We start from the raw sequence: 11,796 nt of genomic DNA, 5'->3' as shown, positions 1-11,796 counted from the left end.
TAAAAAACGTACCAGTTATGACGTCAGGTGCATCACCCTTCTCTCGGCGACGAGCTGCATACATCAATGTCGACTGACGAGCCTCAGCAAATCCAGCACCCCTACCAGGCGCTCCTCCTCCTTGACCGTTTCCATTATCACCACTGCCTTGCCCATGTCCTCTCGAAAACTGTGGTCCACCCCTCACTGGTTGAACGACCCTCTGCTCTAAAACTTGAACCTAATCTGGTTCCTGGGATAATCCTTAACCCTATGCTCCATAGATCCACATCGAAAAAAGTACCAGAACGTTTCTGATACTCACCCATATGTATCTTTCCATAATTTCTACAACCCTGCGGTCTAACAGCATTCATCGGTACTGCTCCAACTGGCTCCACTGCCCTTGCTCTCTTAACATTCCTGTTCATACCACCTGAAAGTCCTAAATCTCTCCTAAAATGGTTTTGATCTTTCTCACGATTACGCTTTTCAGATGCTTCACTTCCTCGGCTATCTTAGCTTTCTACTAAAGCGGGGTTACGCTCCTCTGCATGAGCAATCAAGACCCTAAGTTCATCTCTCAGACCATCCTCGAAGCGTACGCTACGCTCATACTCTGTAGCGACAATCCCAGAAGCATATCGACTCAGTCTTAGAAACTCAAACTCATACTCAGCCACTGACTTACTCCCTTGGACCAGGTTCAGAAATTCTTTCCGGCGGGCGTCTACGTAACTAGCCCCAACATACTTTCCTTTGAAGGCTGTCTTAAACAGCTCCTAAGTACACTATCAGCAGGAGTTCCATCTCTCATCGTGAGCCACCACTGGTAAGCCTAATCTCTGAGTAACGATATGGCTCCCTTCAGCTTCTGCTCCATAGAGCAGTCCAGATCATCCATAATCCGCTCTGTGGCTTCTAAATAATACTCAGCCACATTCGGAGCTACACCAGATACGCCCCTAAATATCTCTACTCCATTGGCCCAGAGCCGCTCAGAAATAGAGCCCCAAATTTCGTTTCCCATACTTGCCCCAGCAACCCTTTCCAAAACTCGGAGCATTGCCTGGAACGGAGCATCGTCCCCAGCACCTCGATCATGAGACTCTACCTCTGTTGCTGGTGGTACCGGTGCATCTGCTGTCGACACATATCCTAAAGACGAAGATACAGCCTGAGTATTACCTCTGCCACGTCCACAGCCTCGTCCACGAGCTGCTCGTGTACTCATTTCGTAATATCTGATTAAGAATTTTATGAATCAGTTTAATATTTCAGTGTTTATTACAGATGTCTTATGAATAACAGTAATTCAGAGTTTGAGTTTGTTTCCTTTTGCGGTAGCTTAGCTACAGTCTCAGACTACTTATCAGAGTTTCTATAGTTCCAGTGTTACCCTAACTAAAGTACCATGATAAGGTTTTGTAAAAGCATATAACAGATATTTCAGAAACAATCAGAAAGGCTCAGAAAACTTACAGACTTGGGCCGGAGATTCGGTGTGCCACCTTCTGAAAAAAAACCTAATTTTAGAAAATCGATTTTAATCTTTAAAATCATCTATTTACAAAGAGAAAATATTAGAAACATTTATTTAGTGTTTCTTTACAAACTTTCGTTTTTAGACCCGTTCCACAGCCGAGTTCCTGCAACTTGCTCTGATACCACCAAATGTAACACCCCAAACCCAGCCCAGACGTTATTGCCAGATCTGACGTGTCACATGGACTTACGACTTAGTATGCGTTCGTTGGTTTAAGTGTTTGAGGTGGTCTTTGTAAAAACAGCGGTTCAATGAAAAGCCGGTTTATCAATCTTTAGGTTATCCATTTGTTGTGCTTGTTGAGTGTTGGAAAACGTTCATTAATTTTGAAAAACCCGCGCAACCTAACACTAGCAGTTTCGATATAGTATAAATATAATCAGAAAATAAAACCATAGCAGAAAAAGAAATTTAAATAGCGGCCTTATTACAACTTAAAACCCAAAATTAAATTAGAATATAAAATAATAAAAATAAACTAACTTAGAAAAACCAACTTTGCAGATGATGTGGCCACTCCGAATCCCTCACGACTCCAAGCCTACTATGGTTGGGGATTTCCTGCAGAGATGAAAATAAAGGGTGAGTTCGGTAAACTCAGTGTGTAACATAACCCAACCATAGCTCAAAACAGATCAAACCTCAGAGTCAAACTTATCTAGGCCTTGGCCCAGTACAGATATCAGAATGAAACCCATAGGCCCTTAGTAGATACATATCAAATATATCATGAATGCAAAAATCCCAACCCAAATCTATCCATAACACCCCCGTACCAGCCTTACACCATGTGGGGGGACTACTCGACCCACCCAACCGCTACACACCACAGAAATTGCAGCGAGGCTGCCAGATATTGTGACGAAGTCACCAGATATAGATATTGTGGCTAGGCCACCAGAACAGATATATATATATATATATGTGTGGCAAAGCCACCGATTGCGTGGAGGTCGCCGGATATTGTGACGAAGTCACTGTATCAGATATATGTGGCGAGGCCACTGATTCTGGCCGAGGTCGCCGTAACGCTTCCTCCATCAATATAAACCCATGTCCCATGCAATGTAAATAATATGTCATGGCATACGATATAGAAACAGAACATCATGCTTTTCGTAAAAAATAACCCTAGGGTAAAATCGTAATTTTGCATGCATAAGGGTATTTCAGTAATTATTACCTATTGCTAAGGTTTCATGCTCATTCTAACGTTTACCAAGTAATTAGAAGTACTTTACTTGTCTTTTTACCAAAGTGGGCCCGTTGGCCCATTGGCCTGTTTTCAGCCCATTAAGCCCCAAAATACCGTTGTGTACGAAAATGCACACTCTGCACACTAATCATCCAAATACACCATATTCATTAACAACTGTCTCATGAGCGCTCGCACACTCGCGAGTTCACAAAATACCAACGTTTCGGTATTTCGGCTTTTACCGATTCAGTCTAAGGGAGAGTGTCGTTTACACACCTAGTTGATGACGATTGATGACGATATCTCCCACGCAAGAATCCTACAATTGATCACTAACACATTAGACTTATAAATTAACGATAACTAACATAAATCCATGTCAACTAACCCAATCATCACATAAGTTAGTCATTTACGCACGAGAGGCAAATAGTCATTTTACCCTCCAGGGGTAAATCGGTAGTCCTACCCTACAAGGGTAATTTAGTAATTCTACAACTTATCCACTTGGGCCTACAGACCCATTGGGACGATATGGCCCATTTCAGCACATCGCGGCCCGAAATAGCCGTCCTACTATTAGAGTAATGAAAAATACACACCTGTTAAGAGACTGTAGTTAATCTGCGCTCCAAACACTCTTAGCTGACGCCCAACCCAAACGAGCACGTCATAAAGTGAAAGTGATCAGCCAAGAAGGGTATGCCTACTCTCCTCATGGTTTTCTCTATGTAAAGCCATCTTTCCATCTACTCTTATGTTAGCTTCCCGATATGGGATCCCTCCATCACCAGAGTTTAAAACCAACATCAACTCTTGCCGTCCCAACATAGCAAAATAATTAACCTTTGCGTGCCAAGGGATTCGAACCAAAGTCCTCTCACATGCCAACTCACGCCACCACCACTAGGCCATCAACTCATTTGTGTCATAAATCCAACACATTAAACTTTAAAGCGCACCTACTTGCTTCCAGATTTATTGAAAAGAAAAACCAAAATATATTGCAAGAGCCAAGACATGAACTTTGGACCCCTTGCTTCCTCTATGGCATCACTTCCTTGTCCCCTAAGTGGCGCCACCTTGCCACTACACCACACTCCTTTTTGTGTCATCTTTTACCCTTTTACTCTTAAAAGCCCAAACGCCAATTGCATCACCTATTCATAAAATTAAAATTCCAAAGACTACCACGGATTTAACTTAAGTTTGGGCCTTCCAAAGTCCCACTAACCTACTAAAATATATATTTTAACCAACCAGAAGACACACAAATTTTAAAAATCACAGAAACACAGAAAGCCCGAAAATTGAGGCGTTACAGAATTTTAGAAACATTTAAAAACTTGGGGTGTTACAACTCTACCCCCTAAAAGAAAATTTCGTCCTCGAAATTTACCTGATTAGAACAAATGAGGATACTGTTGTTGCATCGCATCCTCTGGCTCCCACGTAGCCTCCTCAGTGCTATGGTTACGCCATAGAACCTTAACCAATGGGATTCACTTCCTCCTTAGAACCTTTACATTGTGATCCAGAATCTAAACCGGCTCCTTCTCGAAGGTCAGATCTGGTCGAACCTCAATCTCTTCAACTGGAACAATATGTGTGGGATCAGAGTGGTAGCGTCTCAACATTGAGATATGAAAAACATCATGAATGTGATTTAACTCTGGAGCTAGCTCCAACTGATATACGACTGGTCCCACTCGTTCAAAATTCGATACAGCCCAATAAACCGAGGGCTCAACTTGCCCTTGCGACCGAACCTTAGAATCTTCTTCCATGATGAGACCTTGCGAAAAATGAAATCCCCTACAGAATACTCTATCTCTCGATGTTTCAGATCTACATAAGACTTCTGCCTATCAGAAGCCACTTTCAGTCAATCTTTAATCAAACGGACCTTGTCCTCAGTCATAGAAACCATCTCTGGACCAAAATATATCGCTCACCCAACTTAGTCCCGCATAAGGGAGTGCGGCACTTATGCCCATATAGTGCCTCATAATGTGTTATCTGTATACTAGACTGGTAGCTGTTATTGTAAGCGAACTCTACTAATGGAAAGTACTCCTCCCAACTGCCTTGGAAATCAATAATATAGCCCCTCAACATGTCCTCCAGTATCTGAATCACCCTCTCCGACTGACCATCTATCTGAGGATGGAAAACAGTACTGAAGGCTAACCTTGAAACCAAAGCCTCATGAAGTTTCTTCCAAAACCAATACGTGAAACGAGGATCCCTATCAGAGATGATCGAGACAGGTACCTCATGCAACCTTACTATTTCAGAAATATAGAGCTTGGCCAACTTTTGCAGAGAAAAGTTTGTCCTCACTGGGATGAAGTGCGCAGACTTGGTCAATCGATCCACGATGACCCAGAAAAAATCATTCTTAGTGGGTGTCGGAGGCAATCCACTAACGACATCCATCGTTACTAGCTCTCATTTCCATATCGGTGTCTTAACCAGCTGCAGCAAACCCCAAGGTAACTGATGCTCAGCCTTAACCTGCTGACAAGTCAAACAGCAGCCAATGAAGTCAGTAACCTCAGCTTCAACCCTAGCCAACAGTGCACATCTCGCAGATCTCGGTACATTTTATTTCCACCGGGATGCATAGCATAAGGGCTACTATGCGCCTCCCGAAGAATCGACTGTCTGAAGTCCTCATCATTCAGTATACAAATCCAACCGCAAAAACACAATACCCCATCCTTATTAATCCTAAATTTCGTAGTAGTACCACTCTTAGCCTGACAGAAACGCAACTCTAGAGACTTATCCCCATCTGTTTATCTCTGATCTGATCAATCCATGTCGGTCAAATTTGAAGTTCTGCCAATAGACTCCAATCATCGAAGAGACTAAGTTGAGCAAACATCGCTCTCAAATCAATTATAGCCCTATAGCTTAACGTATCGGCCACCACATTGGCCCTACCAAGATGGTACTCGATAGTGCAATTGTAATCCTTAAGCAGTTCAACCCATCTACGCTGCCTAAGGTTCAACTCCTTCTGAGTGAAGAGATATTTGAGACTCTTGTGATCAGTGTAGATAATACATTTCTCACAGTACAGGTAGTGCCTCCAAATTTTTAGAGCGAAGACAACCACTACCAACTCCAAATTGTGCTTCGGATAGTTAGCCTTATGAGTCTTAAGATGTCGAGACGCATAAGCAACTACCTTACCATCTTGCATCAGAACACAACCTAGACCCATATGTGACGTATCACTGTATACCATAAAGTCTTTACTAGGCTCAGGCTGCATCAGAATAGGAGCCTGAGTTAAGACAGTCTTGAGCTTACCAAAGCTCTCATGTTGTGCATCAGTCCAAATGAAAGGAACTCCCTTACACAAAAGCTTAGTCAACTCAAGGAGAACCCCTCTACGAATCATTAATAATATCCTGCTAGCCCCAGAAAGCTGCAGATTTCAAACACATTCTTTGGCTATTTCCAACTCAACATAGCATCAATTTTACGAGCATCGACTCGTATCCCCTCAGCAGAAACTACATGTCCCAAAAATGTCACTTCCTGAAGCTAGAACTCATACTTGGTAAACTTTGCATACAACTGTTTCTCACGAATAATTTGCAGACCCACTCTAAGATGCTCATCATGCTGATCCTCTGTCTTAGAATACACCAAAATGTCGTCAATAAATACCACTACAAATTGGTCCAAATAAGGCTAAAACACACGGTTCATCAAATCCATAAATGCCACTGGTGCATTAGTCAAACCAAATGGCATAACTAGAAACTTGTAATGTCTATAACGAGTCCTAAATGTCGTCTTATGCATGTCGGCCTCCTTAACTCTCAACTAATGACAGCCTGAGTGCAAATCGATCTTCAAAAAATAGAGGTCCCTCTAAACTAATCGAATAAGTCGTCTATCCTCGAAAGTGGGTACTTATTCTTGACCGTTAACTTGTTCAATTGGTGGTAGTCAATACACATCCTCATTAACCCATCTTTCTTTTTCACGAAAAGAATAGGTGCTCCCCACGGAGACACACTGGGAAGAATGAACCCACGATCTAACAACTCCTGAATCTAAGCCTTAAGTTTTATCAACTCTTTCAGTGCCATTCAATAAGGGGCGATAGACACCGGAGCTGTGCTAGGAATCAACTCAATCTCAAAATCCACCTCATGGCTCAGAGGTAACCTCGGTAGCTCCTCAAGAAGCACATCTGGAAAATCCCTCACTGTTCTATTCTTTAATCGAAGAGTCCCCAGAATCAAAAATACTAACGTAGGCTAAGAATGCCTCATACCCTTTCTGAACCAATTTTTCCACTACCAATGTGGAGATCACATTATTCAGGTAGTCTCGTCGCTAATCAATCACCACTACCTTACTACCTTTTTCGGTCCTCAAGACAACCCTTTTCGTCACACAATCTAGACTCACCCGGTGTTTAACTAGCCAGTCCATTCCCAAAATTAGATCGAACTCCCCGAACGGAAACTCCATTAAATCAACCAGAAATATTGTACCTTGGACCTCTAGTGGAACGTCTCTAAACAATTTACTCACCTAGACAGATTTCCCTAAAGGACTTAACATAGTTACCTCACTATCAGTACCCTCGACTAGAAGCCCTAAGGTTTCAGACACAGTACTAGCTACATATGAATTCGTAGGGCCTATGTCTATCAATGCCAAATAAGGTACATTATAGATTAAAAGCATACCCGTGATGACATCTGGAGCATCTCTGTCCTCACAGCGAAGTAAGCATAAACAAAAGCAGGCTGCCTCACCTCAGTCGGTTCAGCACTTCTGTCCAGTGCTCTTTGTCCTCGGCGCATGCAGTTACCATCCCTAGCCTAGCCACGGCCCCTAGGTGGCTGCTGAACTACCCTCGGCGGCTATGAAGTAACAGAACCCGGAGCTTGCATCTGATCAATTCTTAGTGGACAATCACAAATGCAGTGCTCAGTAGATCCACATATCAAACACGCCCCGATGGTCCTCCAACACTCGCCCGGATGCCGTCTACCATAGTGCCCACAAAGCGCTACCCCAACAGGTACAACAGGGGCCCCAACTCTGACTGGCCCATCAGGTCTGGCCTTTTTTTTAGCCTTATAGCAGAACTCGAGGGCTCTAATTCCCTCTTATTCTTTCCTTTCTCTCGGTTTTGGCGCTCAATGCGCTTAACCTCCTCGGTGATCGTCACCTTCTCAACTAGAACAGAGAAATCACGCTCCCTCTGCGGAGTTAACAGAACTTGCAAACTGTCCCTGAGACCATCCTCAAACTGGACACAATGCATATACTTAGTCACCACCATGCCTCGTGCATAACGGATCAACCTCAGAAACTCGACCTCATACTCGGCCACTGAACGGTCACCTTGGGTGAGATTAAGGAACTTACACCTCATGGCATCAATGTAGCTAGCCCTCGCATATTTACCCTGGAACGTAGTCTTAAAATAATCCCAGGTCAATCGGTTGGGCTAGTGCCCTGCTTAACCGTGAGCCACCACTGGTATGCCTCATCACGTAACTGAGAGACAGCCCCTTTAAACTTTTGTTCAACAGTAAAATCCAGGTCATCCATAATTCTCTCTGTGGCCTCCATCCAGTACTCAGCCACGTTAGGGGCTACTCTCACGACACCCCTGAATAACTCAGCCCAAATGGACCGGAGTCGTTCCGTAACTGACCCACGACCCCCAAATCCTAGATTGGGCCCAGCGACCCTCTCCAAAATTCGTAGCATGGCTTGGGATAGTACGTCAACCCTAGCAGCTCGATCATGAGACCCAGATTTGATCTATGTTTCAGGTGATACCGGTATCTAGCTAGTATCCAGATTCAAAATAGTATTAGATGCCAGAACTCAGCTCGAGCCCCCTACGGCCCCTACCACGGCCTCTAGTACCCCGTTCATAAGTACCACGTGTGCTCATCATAAATTTTAAAATTTGTCTCTATTAACATGTTTATGCATTAGTTACAGTTCCAATAATTATTGCCAGATATTTTATGCAGAAGAGTATTAGAAGTTTAGAGTCTGTTATCGCGAATCGTAGTCTCACTACTATTTCAGATTACACTTCCTATTGTGTTTTCAGTGTAATATACTAACTAAATTAGTTTCAATATATTCTAATCATACTTTCAAACAATTCTAAACAGAGGTTTAGAAAGCTTACAAGATCGGTGCCGGAGACTCGGTGTGCCACATACTTATTCTGTAACACCCCGTACCCGAGTCCGTTACCAGAGTCGAACACAGGGTGTGCACAAACTTGACTTAATCATTTTCACAGTCCATTTAAAAATTTCTAGACAAGTTGGTTACTGCATCACTGTCGCTTTAAAAATCATATCTTGAGTTTCAAAGCTCAAAAATCAGTTTCGTAATTTTTCCCTGAAATTAGACTCACGTTTCCATCTACATATTTTTTTCTAGAATTTTTGGTTGGGCCAATTAGTACAGTTTATTAGTTAAAGTCTCCCATGTGACAAGGGTCGACTACACTGACCTTCGCGCGTTACAACTTGAATATCTCTCTGTACAGGGCTTCAATACTGATTCCGTTTGTTTCTATAGAAACTAGACTCAAAGAGGAATCTATAAATATATGGCATGACTCCCAATTATCCCTGGTTAATTTACAATGAATTTCCAAAGTCGGAACAGGGGGTCCAGAAACCATTCTGGCCCTGTCTCACGAAAACCTAAATATCACTTAACATACAACTCATATGACCGTTTTGTTTCTTCCATATGAAAGTAGATTCATCAAGGTTCATTTACATAATTTATTAACTAATTTATTCCATTCATGCTATTTTTAGTGATTTTTCACATCCACACCACTGCTGCTGACAGCATCTACCTTTAAGGTAGACTTTACCTATTTCATAATTTCCATGATTCAATTGGCCCTTTTTGCATACATAGCACAAAGTGTGATCATGATTAACCATTACAATGGCTAATCGTTTCAAAACAATTCCATACCTCATAATCATCAACATACAAACGATTATAGTACTATGCTAAAAACGTATATAAGCCATTTTCGCATGGCTATCTAAGTTTACACAAAACCGAAATGTACATGACCTACAACAAAAGGATAGTCCTATACATGCCATTTCAAAGTTCAACCAAAATTTGTACCAAAAAGGGGGCTTTGATAGTGTGGATGACTTCGACTTCAATGATCCCGAATCCGATAGCTAACGAGCAAAATCTATAAAACAAAGAGCCAAAGCAACGGGTAAGCATTTTAATGCTTAGTAAGTTTCAAGTAATGAAATCAGCTTTGACTAAAGTATTACATTCACATAGCTAAATGAATCACTTTAGTAGTACACATTCTCATAATCATATACACACACAAGGTATCAACCTATCTAAGAGCCGAAAGTTCGTTAGTCGATCAAACGAACACTATTTCAAACGAATCAACTTTTCCGATGCACATGTAAACATACCTTATCATATGGGTTTTTCGAGCGTATTAATTGAATTTATTACCGCACCAAAACGCTCACCTTCAAACCGAGCTTCTTCGGAATTTAGCCGGATATAACCACAAGCACAATTGCCTTCGGGTCTTAACCCGGATTTGGTATCTTGCACAAATGCCTTCGGGTCTTAGCCCGGATATGACAACTCACACGAATGCCTTCGGGTCTTAGCCCGGATATAATCACTAGCATAAATGCCTTCGGGACTTAGCCCGGATATATTCACTAGCATAAATGCCTTCGGGACTTAGCCCGGGTATCATTCAAATGCTCATGTATACATATATCAATAATCACGACACATCCATATTTCATTTTCGTTACTAAGGCTCAAACACAAAATATTTATCAAACCTTTCCAATTTCGGCTCAATAGCCACACACAAAGAGCATGATTTCAATTAACTTTATAACTTAGTCCCTACGCACATTCTACTGTCTCGCAATAATATGACAAATCATTTCAATATAATTCAAGTAGGGTCATTACTCAAGACTTACTTGGACGTGGTCGAGCGATTTCGACGGCTACTCGACTACCTTTTCCTTCCCTTTATCGGATTTAGCTCCCTTTGCTCTTGAGCTTAATTTAACAAATAAATTGATTTAATCATTTGAGCATCGAAGAGGAATTCAAGGTACTTAGCCAATATATATACTCATTAGGCATCAAAGTCACATATGTACGAAATCATGAATCGAACTCAACACATTAGTTAATATTCCTCTTAGCGAATTTTCTAAGCCAAGAATAGGCATCAATATGCTTGCCTCTAACCGAATGCATGCACACCAATTCCCTCATGTGGCCGAATATGCATGTCCATGTTGAGGCCAATTATACACTTAATACCACACAAAACAACATACATTTTACTAACTAACGATTTCATATTGTAACTCAATACGCATCAATCATTTACTTCATAACCAAACACCATCGTATGTAATTATATGCCTTGAGATAGTATATATGTCATACCAATACATCATGTGCAAACATATATATATATATATACATGCAAGAGCCGAATCATAAGGCTGATTATGACTATCTCATATATCTTCATTATGGCGAATGCTCCTTCTACACCATTTACCTTCACAAAGCATGAATTTCATCATCCAACTTACAAGCTTACAATGTCATGAAGTTTAACCTCATAGTATCTATCAAACTCTCACTCAAAATTGCTAAAAAGAATATTCAATAATCATTAATCCACCATCACATGCACCATTGCAAAGCTTCACTTTTAGCATGCAAATGATATCAACACAATCTCACCTTAGCAAAATATCATCTCCATGACATAGTAAGGATTTGAACCATGGCTAGTTAGAACTCAAGCTAACTACTAAAATATACATGAATCTCATGGCAAAACATCAAACTTACCTTAATAGTGACCTAGGATAGCCGAATGCTTCACTCCCTTCTTCCCTTTTTCCTTCAATTTTCGGCCAAAAGATGTTCAAGGATGAACACACATTTCTTTTTCTTCTTTGTATTTTCTTCCTAGTTTTGGCTCAAAGAAAGGATGAACAAA

At 41.5% G+C, this 11,796-nt stretch overlaps 1 protein-coding gene across 1 annotated transcript; it reads right to left on the bottom strand.

The window, feature by feature from the left end:
* Window positions 1-7,770: 7,770 nt before the first annotated feature.
* LOC128279704 (uncharacterized) lies at window positions 7,771-8,480 on the bottom strand. Its single transcript, XM_053018490.1, has 2 exons — window positions 8,232-8,480; window positions 7,771-8,172 (listed from the first exon to the last, which is right to left on the bottom strand). Exons 1-2 carry the CDS (start codon window positions 8,478-8,480, stop codon window positions 7,771-7,773), a joined length of 651 nt encoding a protein of 216 aa, XP_052874450.1.
* Between the last annotated feature and the right edge of the window lie 3,316 nt (window positions 8,481-11,796).

The sequence above is a fragment of the Gossypium arboreum genome, chromosome 1 (genome assembly GCF_025698485.1).
Source record: "Gossypium arboreum isolate Shixiya-1 chromosome 1, ASM2569848v2, whole genome shotgun sequence".
Taxonomy (NCBI): Eukaryota; Viridiplantae; Streptophyta; class Magnoliopsida; order Malvales; family Malvaceae; genus Gossypium; species Gossypium arboreum.
This window is presented reverse-complemented; position numbering and strand designations above follow the sequence as displayed.